Source organism: Diadema antillarum, unplaced genomic scaffold (genome assembly GCF_040938485.1).
Source record: "Diadema antillarum isolate AM-2024a unplaced genomic scaffold, OU_Dant_1.0 scf00000154, whole genome shotgun sequence".
Lineage (NCBI taxonomy): Eukaryota > Metazoa > Echinodermata > Echinoidea > Diadematoida > Diadematidae > Diadema > Diadema antillarum.
Window position 1 is genome coordinate 936,704 of NW_027271043.1, and position 18,653 is coordinate 955,356.

Genomic DNA, 18,653 nt, shown 5'->3' on the forward strand with positions numbered 1-18,653 from the left:
TATAATTGTATACTGAATGTTTGGCCAGTTTGTATTACATGTTTATTATTTGTGTAACAGAAGTTTGGCATTGTCAGACCATGTTTCTTTGTGTGTGTGTGTTTGTGTGTGTGTGTGTATGTGTGTGTGTGTTTTTCTCCAAGTAAGATGCCAGTTAATCAGGTCCTTTGATTACCTTCACCACACCGTGATGCCAAAGGCACTTGTTCTTTTGTTGTTTGTGATTTGTTGGTACCTGGATGACTGAAGAATAATGAACCTCCAAATGTGTCCTGTGATTTGGGGTTACAACGTTGTAGGCCATAAGTAAAGATCAAAAGCCAGAGTCAGACATGCTTTACTCCACTTTTTCAGATGTAATACATATATATCTATAAACACACACAAATTGCTCTGGTGTGAAGATAAAAAAGGAGCATGAGCTGGGAGCAGTCTGGCACAGTTCCTTCCAGTGAGAATGCAACCAACTCTTGGGCTATCACCATCCCAATTCCAGTGTTCCCTCTCATCTCCACACTTCTCCTGCAGGCAAGTTCGGGACTGCGGTGGTGTCCTATTTTGTCTTTCTCAAGTGGCTGCTGTTCCTCAACACCTACATCTTCCTCATCATGTTCGGCTTCATAGTCATCCCGGAGCTCATTCTTGGCGAAAACTACCAGCAGTGTGAGTTTGACCCTTGACCTCATGGCCGATCTGCGCGAAATTGCCATTTTTAAAGAATAATTCAGAGCAGATGTAAATCCTCCTTTTTTTGTAAGTAGAGGTTTAGTTGCCTACATGTACAGTAATGGTTACTCTGTCACTGAATTTGTGAATCCTTTACAGCATAGAGAACGGTCATGTGAGGATGCTTTCAAATCTAAGTCACATACATGATATTTTTGCATGATATCAAAGTGTGTGGTACTTTTGTACATTCTATTCCTGGCTAGGGCCTTTTCAACATACGGTGTACTATCCATCACATACCACTGTGGCATCCAATGTCCTTGTGTTGCAGATGTTGCAGATTTAGATGTCTTTACATTTTTATTGCAGTGCTAATCACTGAAGACATATATAAGTGCAAGTAATCAATTAAGGAAGGGTGCGTGTGTACTGGTTTCTTCATTTTCTCTAACAGTTTGCGGGACTTGCAGAGATCGAACATGAATCTTCGTTTGCCACTTTTTCTGGCCCTTTTCAATATGAATATCCAACAGTTCAGTTAGCAATAGTGGGGCAGTAGTACCAATTTAGATATAAATTCCCTGCAGAACGATGAATGTAGGTCATGATCAGGAGGGGTGCAAGCTTTCATTTCATTAAAAGTGCATCACTTGATTGAAAAATGGGAGTGCCTTTAATATCTCTAAGTGATGTGCATGGCTGACAGCCTAACCTTGCACCATAATACTTACTACTCATTCAAATTCATTACTGGTAATCAATCATCAGATCATTTGATATACATGCCATGATCACTTTGTTGTTACTTTTTTAGGTGACCAATGTTGTTGTGTTTTTGTTTTTTTTAAGCAAGGGAATGCAGCTGTCCCATTCCACAAATTGAATAGTTGACAGTACTTGTTTAAAAAACATGTTGATTTTAACTTGGGTATGCCAAACCTAGAGTAACTTGGGTAAGGATAGCACCATGGTTTTATAGAATTGATAAGAGTATACTGCTGAAATTAAGGTTAGGCTTTTTATGTCTGTCTGGCCATGTGTATAAAGTCTGTATGTTTGTGTGTGCGTTCATCTACATGTATGTATGTTTCAGTGTTTTTAGCTTACCTGAGCCGAAGGCTCAAGTGAGCTATTGCGATGGCTCTTCGTCCGTCGTGCGTCTTGCGTCGTGCGTCATCCGTCGTGCGTAAACTTTTACATTTTCATCTTCTTCTTGAGAACCCCTTGACCGATTTTCACCAAACTAGGTAGGTAGCATCCCTAGGGGGATAGGATCTCAATTTGTTCAAGTGGGCACCATACCCCTCCTGGGGGGCCGCCAGAGGGGCCCAAACCCCCCAAAATTAAGGAATCTTAAAAAATCTTCTTCTCTAGAACCAGAAGTGATAGAGCTAAGTTAATACTATGAATTAGTACATTGATGACTGTAGTTTCAAGTTTGTTCATGGCGGAATCAGGGGTGCCCCCCTTGGGACCCAGGGGAGGAGGGTAGGGAGGGGTCCTAATGGGGCCCAAATTGTACATTTTCATCTTTTTCTTGAAAATGCCATTATGAATTTTCACCAAAGTTGGCAGGTAGCATCCCTAGGGGGAAAGAATCTTATTCCCATCAAATGGGCACCATGCCCCATCTGGGGGGCTCCAGGGGGACTAAATTTGGACCGAAATGGTAAATTTTCATCTTTTTCTTGAAAATGCCATTATGAATTTTCACCAAAGTTGGCAGGTAGCATCCCTAGGGGGAAAGAATCTTATTCCCATCAAATGGGCACCATGCCCCATCTGGGGGGCTCCAGGGGGACTAAATTTGGACCGAAATGGTAAATTTTCATCTTTTTCTTGAAAACCCTATCACTAATTTTCACCAAACTTGGCAGGTAGCATCCCTAGGGGGATAGAATCTCAATTCCATCAAATGGGCACCATGCCCCACCTGGGGGGCCCCAGGGGTCCCACTCCCCCCCCCCCCCCCTCCTGTAAGGAATCTTTACAGATTTTCTCTAGAACTGGAAGTGATTGAGCTAAGCTAATACAATAAGTCAGTATATTAATGACTGTTGCTTCAAGTTTGTTCATGGGAGAATCAGGGGTGCCCCCCCCCCCCTTGGGACCCAAGGAAGCGGGATGGGATGGGGGGGGGGGGGTCCAAATGCGTGCCTAAATTTTCATCTTCTTGCTGAAAACAACATGATGGATTTTCACCAAACTTGTCAAGGAGCATTCCCATAGGGATAAAATCTCAAAGTGTTTGAATGGGCACCATGCTTCCTTGGGGGCCCCAGGGAGTCCAAACCTCCTAAATTAATGAATATTAAATAATATTTTTCACTAGTTCTAATCAAAAGTGATAGGGCTTTAAGTCTTTTTTCCTAAGCTGCATTGGAACGTTGGAACGTTCTATAAAGTACAGTGTACTTGGCAGGTATTTTTATCAGTGTGATGGAATATGTGCCATGGACACCATGCCCCCATTCTCAAAGCTACCCCCACCATTAGTTTCCAATGTTCTCAGGTAAGAGTCTGCAAGAATGCATGGAAGGTGAACTTGCGATACTCAGGTGAGCGTGTGACCCCCGGGTCTCTTGTCATGAAGATGGTCTCAGGGATATGATTGTCACTTTCTCTGGCCACTGTACACATACTGCTAACTGTTCACCTGTTGGTCTTTTGTATGTCTCCAGTTTGATGGTCATTGTGTACATGCAGTCCCACATTGCTTGGTCAAGCAGACCGTCAGGTTGTTACTGGCAATCTTTTGTCAAGGAGATGTGTGCAAGATTTGACTACATTAACGACATAACACATTCCAATCAGCTTTTTGACCCAATCCTCTCATTTTTTTTTAATTTCTTGTATTTTTATCTATTTATTTTTTTAAGGGGGAAGAGGGTAGGGGCATGTAAGGATGGCATGGAAGGATTCGGGGGGGGGGGGGGGGAGGGTTGCTGTTGTACATGGGATGTGGCAGGTATACCAAGAACGAGTATGAGTTGGAAAGGTAGAGAGTAAGAATTTATCGTGGCCAATATGTGTAGCGTTATCTGTCTTCTGTTTTCTTCTTACAGCATCTACCTGTGAAGAAAACTATGATGACACAATCAACACAGCATGCAATGACAACAACGATGGCGTCCAGTGTATCCTGGACTTCCTCGAGGGAACGGTAAGAGTAACACCATTAGTCTTGGCACATATTGCTGATTCATTTAAACTTCATCCAAGACCCTGTTGCATACAATCAGTTATAAGTCAGAAAATCAATTATAAGTCAGGCATCAGCAAATCAGGACTGAATATTCAGACACTTACGTTTGATCTCAACTCTTATGCAGTCGGGGCCCTGGGCTCTGGTTATTTCTGTTCAGTTTAAAAGATTTGAAAAACACACACACACATGCACGTACAAACAAAAATATAAACTGTTTACCCCGCACACATACAGACATGCATAATGTGCATACTCACATACATTTATGAAGGTATACAGCTTTGCATCAATTTTGTAGAACAGTCATTGTCCAAAAGAACACACACACACACACACACACACACACACACACACACACACACACACACAAACAACTTTTTAGTGATATGGAAACCCAAATTGATGCATTCTAAAAACCCTAATTTGTTTGTTAGGTTTTTTTTAATGAAAATCTGCATATGTAGATTTCTTCTTCTTTTTTCAGTGGTCCATATCAGTACCAGAGTTGGTGCCTGTCACCAGATTATAAGTTAGCACAAATCACCTGACTGGATGGTTAAACAGTGACCATAAATAAGCTTAGCCTTCATTGCTCCTCTCCATATTATGCAAGACACTGTTTATCACTTTTGTCCCAACAAAGGGATTTTCCCCAGCAGCTGGCAATTCTACAAGTGGCATTTGCTGTGACATGTGCACTGTTTCTCACACCAGGGAAGGGCTGTTATATCGTCTATATCCCATCAAAACAAAGTGTTCTGTTTGCAGTACTAGAGCATATTAATTTTCGTGAACGACTGATAAATCAGCAAGCAGATATGATTGATGCAATATTACCAAATGTGTATATTTGCCTTTCGTGAAGCGTATGCATTGTGTTAGGAGGTCACAAGAGAAAATATCAGAATTACATTAAAACTATGAACTTACATTGGGCAACTGTCCAGCATGTAGGGCTGAGGTTTCAACCAGATATTTGCTGACAGACGCAAATTTCCAAACTTAATTACTGACATTGTAATCATGATGTAAGAAGGTTTGTTAAGATTTTGTCATGGGTGTCTCTTCAGGGTACCCCCCCCCCCCAATATTTCATGGTTTTGCACTGTATACAGTATTCTTTAGATTTTGCTGCTCTTTTACCATGCAAAATTGTCAACATATTGCACAATTATTCATGTAGAACTCATGGGACCTTATAAATTTTTTCTGTAATGATCTTGTTTTTGTCTTTTCATGCTAATGAAGCAAGAAGTGATTTGTGGCGTATAAAAAAATGGTACAAGTTTTTAAAGTTATGTAGAGACATTGAGCAAGAGTGTTTACAAAGTATGAGATGACATAGTGGGGGTGGTTAAGAATTAGTCTGTTTTAGTCATGGACAGTCTTGCTTGTATAGCTTATGAATTCAGACTGATTTGTCAATGTTAAACATTACATCCACTGTAAAACGTTACATCTACTTTAACTTGTACAATGCACCTCTTTAGGCAGAGAAATCTGTATTTTTTGTTTGTACATATGCATATGTCTCGCCATTCAATATGAAAAGAACGTATCTCCCAGTCACCAAATCGTTGAAGTATTGTATTACTTCTGTGGTTATTGTCGGGTGTGCTACCCCTTCTAGTACAACTACAACCTACATAGATAATATGTGATGTGATGGGAAATATCTTTTTTGATTATCAGTAGCTGTATTGTTTGCTCCACTGTTGGCTATGCAATCAAGTGCATGGCTTAATTGCAAAGAAGGCCCATTATGATGTTAATTGATAATGATAGCTATAACCATGGCAACAGCTATTCACCTTTCTAGATATCTTCCTGCTTCCAATTATCTCATTACTGTGTTAACTCCTATTGATGTTATCCCCCTTTCTGAATTTGTGTGCCTGGGGTGACATTACACAGTTCAGCCCTTTCTATTGAACGACCAGATTGAGAAAATGTTCGATGAGATTTGTTTGAAAGATTGGTAGTTCAATCTTTTCCACAATTGGAAATCTGATGATGCATGCGTATCACCCGGAGAGCAAACGTTTGTGTCCTGTTTAAATATTTGTTGACCACTTGCGACTAGACTATATGATTGGAGTTGAAATTTGGACTGGGATGAGTGGCTACATACATACAGTACAATTGGGACATGTGCTGTGTCTTGAAAGTTTGTATTTGCTTATCAGGTGGGTCATCGAGTTGGCCAGCACACTTCATCTCGTCTTCAAGTTCAGGGGTCTAGTAGGAGTGTATCAGTTTGTTTGATCTGAACTCCAGAAGTAATACTGATAGGAGAAACAAGAAGAGATGACGTGGCCTCCTATTTGTTGCTCAAATCATTTCGGGACAGTACCGAAAAATAGGCCACAAGCATGGCGAGCCACTTTATCTTAATAAGCATGTACGCCCCTACTTGTCACAACTGTTCAAGTACCTTGATTATCTTTTGTTTTACTTCATGGAAGCCAGTCTATATACTGTGCAATTTGCATTGCGTAACCCACGAAGTAAATTCAGAATAATGTCATTATACTCTTTCTGGTTGTTGATTTGAATGGCCAATTCCTTTTCCATTTCTCATTGTTGAACAAAGTGTCACTGTCAGATTTACAGAAAAAAAAATTACAGTGGACTAATGAAGATCACATAATCTTTTGTGACCTCTTGTGTAATAGTGAGAAAAATGGCAAAATTTTCGTGATTTTTCCTGCCAATACATTTTTAGTGATTTCATGGAATTTCTTTCATTTGAAAGCAAGATGAGTAAGTTGGCTTATGATGCTTTTGTCGCAAAATTCTTTCTCAGGGAATCAGTTGATCTACCATCACTTTTGACTACCTAATTCGTACTGTACATCTGTAAGCAGGGTAGGTGAGGTCTATCTTTTTTTAAACCTCACACTGAATAGACATGACTGATTTGAGAAGAAAATATGGCTATATGATAGACCCTGTGCTCTCTTGATTTTCTAATTTTCAAATTAACAGTGAAATTTTCAAAAACACCCAAACCTGCACAATATCATGTGTGAAGATATTGATGTGAGACTATCTCAGCAAGTGCACTGATTTGACAATTTTCTGTTCCCCTTCCCCCGACCCCATGCACATACCTCCTCACCCCAACAGGGATGGATGGAGCAGACGCCGCTGTTCTACGGCAACTACTCGCCGTCCTTCTTCAGTGTGAACGACAGCTCCTCGCTGAGCTCGCAGTACTCGTTCATCCCCAACCCCGTCAACTACAACCTGCCCCTGGCATACCTCCTCACCACCATCAGTTACTTCCTCATCAGCCTCTTCATGATGGTCAGCTAGTGAGTATCATGGAGGACATCCCCCCCCCCCTACTATTTTTGGGGGGGATATGGGAAATGAGGTTTAAGTCTGGTCTATAAACCTCCTACATAAACTCCATCAACAACAACATCAACAGCAACAACAACGACAGACAACTAGACAGTATCATGGGGGACATCCCCCCATCCCCTGGACAATTCTTGGGGAAGCAAAAAAAGATATGTCAGATGAAGTTGAAGTCTGGTCTAACCTCCATCAAACACTCCCCCAACAACAACAGCAACAACAGCCACAAAAATAATAACGATGACAACAACAAAAACAACAACGAAACAACTAGTGAGTATCATGGGGATATCCACCACCTGTACAGCTCTTGGGAAAAGAAAAATATGGGAGATGAAGTTTAAGTCTTCGTCTAACCTCCTGCAAGCACTCCCTCAACAACAACAATAAAAACAACAACAACAACAACTGCAGCAGCAGCAACAGCAACGACGACGACGACAATGACGACGACAAAAACTACTACTACTTCGACATTGTCAACAATGGCAACAACAACAACAACAATAACAAACAAACAAAATGATCCATGACCATGATTATTAAGCTTTCCTCATACCATTTCTGTTTGTGCAACAATAGTGGTTGCTCATGAAGAAGAAAAATCGAAGCTCCTCTGTATAGAATACATCTTGTTAACTTTCAAACTGCCTCCTCCCCATCCAGACAGCCATTTATGATTGAAGAAAAAACAATGAAAAAGCAACAAACTTACAGGTGTCTCATTCCCTCCCCTCCACCTCCCCAAATAAATTCTTGCCTTCATGACTGAAAGCATCTTGTAAATACCATTTCACTTTCACAAAGCACAATTTCACTGTCTGTAGATCTACATGCATAGGAAACTTTCATTTTCACATGTTATAAGATGTTTGTGGAGTCCTTATTCATAGGCCAGTCATGCTATCCAAACCCAATATTGTCACAATCTAAAGGTCTGTTTGAAACAAACAAACAAACATGGACCCCTACATTTAATGATGATAGATGGTAAAATGCATTCATGTATTATGGGAAGAGGACAAAATTGTGTGTGTCTGTGACTGTGTTGTTTATCCATGGTCTCTGTGTTTGTTTTCCTCCAGCACTGCCAAGGGTTTCAAGGAAAGCATGGCCAACCGAGAAGACACCTACTTCAAATACTGCAACCAGGTGTTCGCTGGTTGGGACTACTCCCTCACTGACTTCAACAACTGCTACCTGAAGCATCGCAGCATTCACTACGAGATAGCTGTGAGTGCAAACAATATTGCAATTGTGATGATAACTGACAAAATTTTTTATTGTCAGTTATTTGTATTTTTGATTTTTGCAGTGACACCAGGTGCATTATGGTTGATACAGCACCTACTCTATTACCTCGAACTTGAAAGAATTTCCCACATTCAGGCATTGTGTTCGTGGCCTTGACCTTTGATGAAAAAAAAAAGAAAAATATAGCCATGTGTAGGTATTGTGATATATTCCCTGTGAGTTATGACCACCTGTTCATGTTGAGGGCAAGTGAGCTTTTATTCACATGCAGGCCCTCCACTGATCCCTGGAAACAAATAAATAACAGCCATTCAGAGGGACATTATTCTCAATTGAGAAGCAGAAAGATGTTCAGAGAATGTGACCAGTGATGATAATGTATTCAAGTTTCTCATGGTCATTTTGCACATAACAAAGATGCTGCTAAGATCAAAAGCTCAAGCCCCTTTTGACTCCATGTTTTCAGGTTAGATGCTAAATTTCATCAGTAACGCCCTTATGCTTCTCAAATGAAGATAAATGAACCATCTCATGTGTAGGAGAACAGAAATGATTTTTTTTTTTCTTATTAAAAACTTGAATTTCAATATACCTTGGAATACAGCATTTTTCTGTGCCCTGACCCACATGTTGTTACCATCTATTCTTCTTTATACCCCCGCCAAACGAAGTTTGAAGGGGGTATATAGGAATCAGTGGACGGTCGGGCGGTCGGGCGGTCGGGCGGTCGGGCGGGCGGTCGGGCGGGCGGTCGGGCGGTCGGGCGGTCGGTCCGTTGCAAATCTTGCGTCGCGAACTACTTCCTCAGTTTTCAACCGATTCCCATAAAACTTGGCACAGATGTGTGCCTTGGGTTGTAGATGTGCAAGACATATTTTTTGACAGTACCCAAAAGTACGTTGCCATGGTAACGGCATATTATGGGCAAAAATGGGTACAAATCTTGCGTCGCAAACTCCTCCCACAGTTTTTGATCAATTTTTATGAAATTAGGTACAGATGTTCATCTGAATATGTTAATGTGCAAGACACATATTTCCGCAGTGGCAAAAAGTGCGTTGCCATGGTAACGGCATGTTATTGGTAAGATATAGGGCAAAATGCTTCATGGCAAAACTGCTTCATCAGTGTTCTTCCAATTCTCATAGAATTCATATTGAATGTTTGTCTTAGGATATAGGTCAGCATGACACATTTCTTGACAGTGACAAAAAGTATGTTGCCATGGTAACAGCTCACATACTGTGAGCCAAAATGATGGAAAATTTTGTGTTGCAAACTACTTCTTCAGTTTTTGCCCAATTTCCATGAAACTTGGTACAGATGTGTGCCTTTGGTTGTAGATGTGCAAGACGCATTTTTCGACAGTACCCGAAAGTACGTTGCCATGGTAACGGCATATTAATGGCAGAAGATCAAGGAAAGATCTTGCGGATTTAACTACTTCCTCAGTTTTTTGACCAAAGCTTATGAAATGTTGTTTGGCGGGGGTATAACCAGTCGCTGTAGCGACATTTCTAGTTCATTTTGTGTTGCATGTACAGCTCAGTTTATCCCTTTGTACTGTTCATTCTTGTCTTTGATTTATGTTTTTAATGCTTATGATATGTATCTTATGCTCTGTACCTTGTCAGATAAATAGTAATAATAATGATGATAATAATAATAATGATAATAATAATAATAATAATAATAACAATAATAATAATGATAATAATAATAATAATCGTAATGATGATGATGATGATGATAATAATAATGATAACATAATGATAATAATAATAGTAATAATAATAATAATAATAATAATAATAATAATAATAATGATAATAATAATAGTAATTATGATAATAATAATAATAATAATAATAATAATAATAATAATGATAATAATAATAATAAAAATAATGGTAATAATAATGATAATAATAATGATGATAATGATAATCATCATCATCATCATCATGAAATATGCGAATGCTAAAACTTTCATACTTTTATCCTTTGATGTTGGCAGACCTCCCTTGAAGAAGAGCGCCTGGCCCTGAAGAGAGCCAAGCGAACCACGGGTCAGAAGTGCAAGCTCTACACCCTGCGTCTCTTCCTTAACCTACTTGTCATCATGGTGCTGGCCGGAGCGGGGTACCTTATCTACTTCACTACAGACTTTGCTGTATTGGTACGTCGCTACAAAGGATGTTTTCATGTTAAAGGGACTGTACAGTACTGGTTGAGGTGGGGATTCATGTGTTGAACATTCCTAAGTGAGATAATGAGAAACCTCTTTTGAAATACAAAAGAGCATGTAATTTTAAGAAGGATTCAATGTTTATTTGATGAAAATTGGTTTTCAAATGGCTGAAATATCAAAAAAAGTGATAATAATAAAAGGCGACAGGCTACACCTTTTATTAGGATCTCTTTGTTTCAACTTGTTTTTGGATATCTCAGCCATTTCAAAACCGATTTTCATCAAATAAACTTTTGATACCCCGTAGAATTGCATGCTCTTTGACATCTCATAGAGTGGTTTCTGAATATCTTGCAAAACGTTAAAAGCTAAATTGTTACGACCAAAATCACTCCGAGAATGATCGCACAAAAGAAACAATCAACTGATGTTCAGGCGGTTTATTAACAGTGATATTGTAGGTACAGACTGGTAATCGGTTTCACATCAGTACAATAATGATCAATAGAAACAAATATAAGTCAGTAATGGAATCACTTACGTACGCATTACACGCAATATCCGTGGAAATGTCCAAATACGATGCTCGATGCACAAACGAATGATCCGCGATGCACCGATGAATGATTCCTCTGACGTAACTCCAGAGGCACAGGTTACGATAGTCCACGGTATAGATCCGGGGTAAAATCCACGATATACGTCCACGGCGAAACGTGCAGAGTCCAAATGTTGTGACGACCACATCCAGTTGATGCGTTGAATGATGATTCACTTAATATTGTCCAGCTAGGAATCCAGCCCGTCACAGCTTTTCCGTAACAATGTCCATTGACATAAAAATGGTATCTATCCCCAATGAAGGCAAATTAATTATCTGCAGGCAAAATGTCTCCCAGGCCTTATCTCCACAAACATAACAGGTCAGCAGGTAACACAGGACTGACTATAACAAGTCGCTTCAGAGCCAGAAGTGACGTAACTCTCAGAGCAGAGGTGTTGGGTACTCTGCCTACTGCAGAATTTCTCTGGCTTATATACTATCCATTCAACCCCTTCTAGCACATTCTATAACTCTCTCCAACCTACTAGCCAGTCCAAGTTCCAGGAATCCTGGATGATTCACTGCCTATCTATGTACAAAACATCATTGCCAAGAATAACTACCAATCACATTGGGCTACAGGGACAGTGCCTCACTCAGCCAAGGTTATGTTAGCACTTCCCAGAAGATTCTGGAATGGGTGAAATCAATCTAGATTGAGTGAGCTATAATGTATTTCCTGCTACATGCATGTACTGTATAGCTACATTGTATACCACCTAGAAAATTCTCCACTGATCTAGTCAGCCTGTATGTACTATATCTATACCACATAGAATGTTCTCCATTAATCTGGTCAACCTGTGTACATACACATTAAAACAGCCAGGCATACAGTACATCATACATGTACATAACTACTAGTGTGTACATTTGTGACACCATCCCCCATGGGAAAAAGAAAGCCTTGCTGTAGCAAGGGTTTCTTTTACCTTCACAATTTCTCATTGTTATTTGCAACGAATGTGAGGTAAAGTCCAAGTCAAGCAACAATAATCACATACTATCACATGCCTTTTGGATAGCTGTATTAATTCCATGTTCTCTTTTCATGGGTACTGTTTACAATGATATTGCTTGGATTCTCGGAGCTTATACAATCATATCAAACTGTTTTGCACACATTAATGAATATGCTAAACACATACACTGGAAATAATATGCGGTGAAAACTTTTCACCTTTGATACTCTCTTCATGTTACACTCTTGACAGAGCGTCGGCAATTACATTGTTCTTGCCTGCCACATGTTTGATTTTGAGTGCATATGGCTGCGTCATCATGCTCCATCTGAACAACCTGTTGTTCTTCATTTTGAACCGGTCTAAAAAGACCAAGGGGTTGTGGTCAGTATAGACCGTGATCTCCCCTTTGCTATTTGTCAAGTACACTTCGTATTGCTGGAGGGCAAGGATGAGACTGAAAGCCTCCTTCTCAATTGTGGAGTACTTCTTCTGGTATGTGTTCAATTTTTTGGAGAAGTAGCTAACTGGTCGTTCAGTGCCTTCTTCATCTTCTTGGAGCAAAACCGCTCCCACTCCTACATCGCTAGCATCTATTGCCACCTTGAATGGCTTTGCGAAGTCAGGAGCTGCCAAAACAGGCTCATTAGCAAGGACTGCCTTTAGTTTCTCGAAGGCTCTTTGACACTCATCAGTCCAGGTGTACTTTGCCTTGCCCTTCAGCAGGTTTGTTAGGGGGGTGACTACAGTGCTGAAATTCGGTACAAATTTCCTGTAGAAACCAGCCATGCCCAGAAATCTGAGCAACTCCTTCTTGGATTGGGGGATGGGAAAGCCTAGTATAGCCTCTACCTTGGCTTCTCTTGGCAATACTTGTCCCTGACCGACTACATGCCCGAGATACACCACTTTGGCCTTTGCAAATTCACTCTTTGCCAGATTAATCACCAATCCGGCCTCCTTGAGTCGATTAAAAAGTTGCCGCAAGTGTGTAATGTGCTCCTCCCACGTGTCACTATACACTAGGATGTCATCAATGTATACTACACAGTTGTCAAGTCCGGCAATGATTTGGTTTGTCAGCCGTTGGAAGGTGGCCGGAGCATTTTTCATGCCGAATGGCATTACTTTGCATTGGAACAAGCCATCTGGTGTAGCAAAGGCAGAAATCTCTCTGGCTTTGTCGGTCAAGGGCACTTGCCAGTATCCCTTTAGAAGGTCTATTTTACTGACATATGCAGAATTGCCGACCCTGTCAATGCAGTCTTCAAGTCTGGGAATGGGGAAAGAATCTGTTTTCGTCACAGCATTCACCTTTCGGTAATCTATACAGAATCTTTGAGACCCATCCGGTTTGGGCACCATGACGATTGGGGAGCTCCAACTGCTTTTACTAGGTTCTATTATGTCATTGTCTAGCATGTATTGAACCTCTTCCCTTACTTTTTGCAGTTTGCTCGGGTTTAGTCTGTAAGGGTTTTGCTTGATAGGGTCAGCATCTCCTACATCAACATCATGTACAGCCAGAGGGGTGCAGCCTGGTTTGTCTTTACACAGTTCTTTGTACTCATGTAACAGACTAGTCATATCTTTCCTCTGATTTTCAGGTAGGTAGTTCAGTGCCTCATCTACTTTCCCTAACATCTCTGAGTTAGACAACCTGGCACTAGAGGGCTCACTTCCATGCTCATCTTGAGCTTCTCCCTCTTCCTCTACTTCCTCTTCTACCACCTGAGCTACGCCTACCGGCTGACCAGCCTTTCTCTCATAGTACTCTTTCAGCATGTTTACATGACACACCCTCTGATCTTTGCGTCTGTCTGGCGTACTGATCACATAGTTCACATCATTGAGTTTCTTTTTGACATAGTACGGGCCACTGAACTTGGCTTTCAGTGGTTCACCTTGTATGGGCAGCAGTACAAGAACTTTGTCACCTGGGTTGAAAGTTCGGGCTTTGGCATTTTTGTCTGCCTTTCTCTTCATAGAGTCTTGTGACACTTTCAAGTGTTCCCTAGCTACCTCACAAGCCTTTGAAAGCCTTTCACGAAACTTTGACACATAGTCAAGTAGGTGGACCTCATCATCCTCAGTCATGAATTTCTCTTTGATGAGCTTCAGTGGGCCCCTAACTTCATGACCGTACACCAACTCAAATGGGCTGAAACCAGTCGACTCATTTGGGGAGTCCCTCGTTGCAAACAGCAGGAAAGGGATGCCCTTATCCCAATCCTCGGGATACTCCTCACAAAATGCCCTAATCATTGTCTTTAGGGTCTGGTGGTAGCGCTCCAACGCACCTTGGGATTGGGGATGATAAGCTGACGACTTCAGCTGCTTCACACCCAAACGATACATCACCTCTTGAAATATGCCTGACATGAAATTTGACCCTTGGTCAGACTGCACTTCCTTGGGCAACCCATACCTAGTGAAAAACTGCACTAGAGCATCTACCACAGTCTTAGCAGTGATATTTCGCAAGGGGATAGCCTCTGGAAACCGTGTAGACATATCCATGATTGTCAAGAGGTACTTGTGACCTGACCTAGTCCTAGGCAAAGGTCCAACACAGTCAACTAGAACCCGACTGAATGGTTCTTCAAACGCAGGTATCGGAATCAATGGCGCCGGCTTCACCGAATGCTGTGGTTTACCAGCCACCTGACATGTGTGACAAGTCTTGCAAAACTCAGCCACATCCACATTCAACCCTGGCCAATAGAAATGCCTCATGATCCGATCCTTTGTCTTTCTGACGCCTAAATGGCCGCCAACAGGTAACTCGTGAGCAATCCTCAAGATCTCACCGCGGTAACTAGGAGGGACAACAACTTGACGGACCACCGTCCAATCCTCATCAGCTGGCCTATGGGGAGGTCTCCACTTCCTCATCAAAATGCCATCTTTGACATAATAGCACTCAGGGACCTTTTCAGCCTCAGCCTCAGAACACGCCGTCTGAGACAAGCCTTTCAACTCAGAGTCTGCCTGCTGTGCTTCAACCAAGGAAGACTTGCTAAACAGCCCATCACTGTTAGCCTTGGAGCCTAATACAGCAACCCCATCATTCAAATCCTTGAAAAAGGTTTCTGCCAACCAAACACCGGAATTCTCCTCCACATCAACAGAATCCGCATCATCTTGAACAGCTCTACGAGCCTGAGACCTAGTCACAACACAATCTGGGAATATCCCAGGAAACTCCTCCTGCAACTGCTCAGTTTCAGCAACCACCACTGGTTTATCCGAAACAACTGGAGACACAACCACCTTATCCCCAGCCAAGTCATTCCCCAACAAGAAGTCAATGCCTGCCATGGGCAACTCAGGAACAACTCCAACAGTAACAGGACCAGAAACTAGGTCACACTTCAAATCCACTCTATACAGTGGCACTGACATATAACTGCCATCAACAGTCTGAATCAAGACTTTTGCATTCACTGCACTATCTGGTGGAAAAGTCATACCACCATCCACCATCAACGACTGAGAGGCCCCCGTATCCCGCAGGATGACCACTGGCTTACCTGCCTTACCAGAAGTACATGGGGTCACCTCACCATCAAACAAAAAGCTACGATAGCTCTCATCCACCTGCTTCATCCTATCTTTGAATTTGGGAGATTGACTTTCAATGGCCTGTGTTTCACTGAACGGGACACTGTTTTCAGGTAGGACACCTTTTGACGTGACAAATCCCAAGTCCTTCTTTGTTTTGTTTTGCAACTTCCAACACTGTGACTTTACGTGCCCTGTCTTGTTACAGTGAAAGCATTTGATGACATTTGCACTTGTACTGGACCCTTTGTCAGATTGAGGCTTTGGTGCCGATGAAGTTTCAGAACTCGTGCCTTTTTCAGGACCAGCATTCTTTGGATTGCTCGAATGAATTTTGTCTCTCTTATTTCCAGAGAAATTCCTGAAAGGTGGCCTGTTGTCATTTCTGTGGGTCAGCTCATACTCATCAGCCATCAAGGCTGCTTTATGGAAACTTGTCACTTTGTGATCATCCAAATGTGACCTCACACTGAAAGCAACACTCTTTTTGAATTCTTCCAAGAGAACAACCTCACGTAGGTTATCAAAATCCTGATCCACTTTCAGGGACCTGTACCACCTATCAAACATCATTTCTTTTTCACGAGCAAACTCAACATGTGGCTGGCCTGGTTTTCGGTACGAATTTCTGAACTTGTGTCTGTACGCCTCTGGCACCAACTCATAAGCATTCAACACTGCTTTCTTGACTGTAGCATAGTCACGTGATTGCTCTTCAGAGAGAGATGAGTACACATCAGCTGCTTTGCCGACAAACACACTTTGAAGGAGCATGGGCCAAAATTCCTGTGGCCATTTCAAACTGTTAGCCACCTTCTCAAATGACACAAAGTATGCATCAACTCTGTTTTCCTCAAACTTTGGCACCAATCGAATGTTCTTGGCCAAATCAAATTCAGAGGGAGCCCTGTCATGATTTCCAACAGTCTGTGCATGAGTCAATTCCATCTCACGCAATTTCAGTTGTTGCTCCACTTCAAGTTTCTTCATTTCAATTTCTTTCTCCACTTCTCTTCGTTCTCTATCCCTCTCCCTTTCCATTTCTAATCTCATCTTCTCTTTCTCCAGTTCTAATTCCCTTGCCCTTTCTCTCTCCTTCATTTCCAATTTAGCAAGCTCAAGCCGTGTTTGATCTGAAATTTGAGCTCGATCTGGAGTGTCAATTTCTTCTTTGAGCTCCATGTGATCAGCCACTAAGTCAAGAATTTCTGCTTTTCTTACACCTTGTGGAACATCAACATTTAAATGCTGTGCAATAGCAGTCAAATCACATTTGCGTAACCTTTGCAAATCTTTGAGGGACAAATCTGTCCTCTGAACAAATGCCTGAACATCCATTGTACTGATTGACATTATCACACTGTAATACACACAATATACAATTGAACAATCAACTCAACTGGTATTTTGTCTGTTCCAATATTCTGGATTCCGGAACGTTCCAAATTCTAAGTTTTGGCTTAAATTCACTTCTCGGACACAAGCCCCCAATTTTGTTACGACCAAAATCACTCCGAGAATGATCGCACAAAAGAAACAATCAACTGATGTTCAGGCGGTTTATTAACAGTGATATTGTAGGTACAGACTGGTAATCGGTTTCACATCAGTACAATAATGATCAATAGAAACAAATATAAGTCAGTAATGGAATCACTTACGTACGCATTACACGCAATATCCGTGGAAATGTCCAAATACGATGCTCGATGCACAAACGAATGATCCGCGATGCACCGATGAATGATTCCTCTGACGTAACTCCAGAGGCACAGGTTACGATAGTCCACGGTATAGATCCGGGGTAAAATCCACGATATACGTCCACGGCGAAACGTGCAGAGTCCAAATGTTGTGACGACCACATCCAGTTGATGCGTTGAATGATGATTCACTTAATATTGTCCAGCTAGGAATCCAGCCCGTCACAGCTTTTCCGTAACAATGTCCATTGACATAAAAATGGTATCTATCCCCAATGAAGGCAAATTAATTATCTGCAGGCAAAATGTCTCCCAGGCCTTATCTCCACAAACATAACAGGTCAGCAGGTAACACAGGACTGACTATAACAAGTCGCTTCAGAGCCAGAAGTGACGTAACTCTCAGAGCAGAGGTGTTGGGTACTCTGCCTACTGCAGAATTTCTCTGGCTTATATACTATCCATTCAACCCCTTCTAGCACATTCTATAACTCTCTCCAACCTACTAGCCAGTCCAAGTTCCAGGAATCCTGGATGATTCACTGCCTATCTATGTACAAAACATCATTGCCAAGAATAACTACCAATCACATTGGGCTACAGGGACAGTGCCTCACTCAGCCAAGGTTATGTTAGCACTTCCCAGAAGATTCTGGAATGGGTGAAATCAATCTAGATTGAGTGAGCTATAATGTATTTCCTGCTACATGCATGTACTGTATAGCTACATTGTATACCACCTAGAAAATTCTCCACTGATCTAGTCAGCCTGTATGTACTATATCTATACCACATAGAATGTTCTCCATTAATCTGGTCAACCTGTGTACATACACATTAAAACAGCCAGGCATACAGTACATCATACATGTACATAACTATTAGTGTGTACATTTGTGACAAAATCCTCACCTCAACCAGAACTGTACACACCCTTAAATATGTAATGCTTAAGTTCATGACTAAGTGGTGATGCTGCTTACTTTAGTATTCACAGTGTCGTGCATGTTGCACCTTTGTAGATACCCTTGAGTGTGCTGCATCTCCACTAATGCCCCCTCACGTATGTAGTAATTTTATAATAAGCCTTGCAGTGATGCTTTTTTGCTGCACAATTTTTGCGCTCTTTGTG

At 41.4% G+C, this 18,653-nt stretch overlaps 1 protein-coding gene across 1 annotated transcript in view; it reads left to right on the forward strand.

Annotated features, from left to right (window-relative positions):
* Nucleotides 1-18,653, forward strand: part of LOC139721988 (transmembrane channel-like protein 7) — a 78,158-nt gene that overhangs the window by 51,884 nt on the left and 7,621 nt on the right. Inside the window, exons 5-9 of the mRNA XM_071633315.1 lie at nt 529-663; nt 3,735-3,832; nt 7,007-7,194; nt 8,329-8,476; nt 10,515-10,676. Coding sequence (XP_071489416.1) covers nt 529-663; nt 3,735-3,832; nt 7,007-7,194; nt 8,329-8,476; nt 10,515-10,676 — 731 coding nt within the window. The remainder of the gene's footprint in view (nt 1-528; nt 664-3,734; nt 3,833-7,006; nt 7,195-8,328; nt 8,477-10,514; nt 10,677-18,653) is intronic.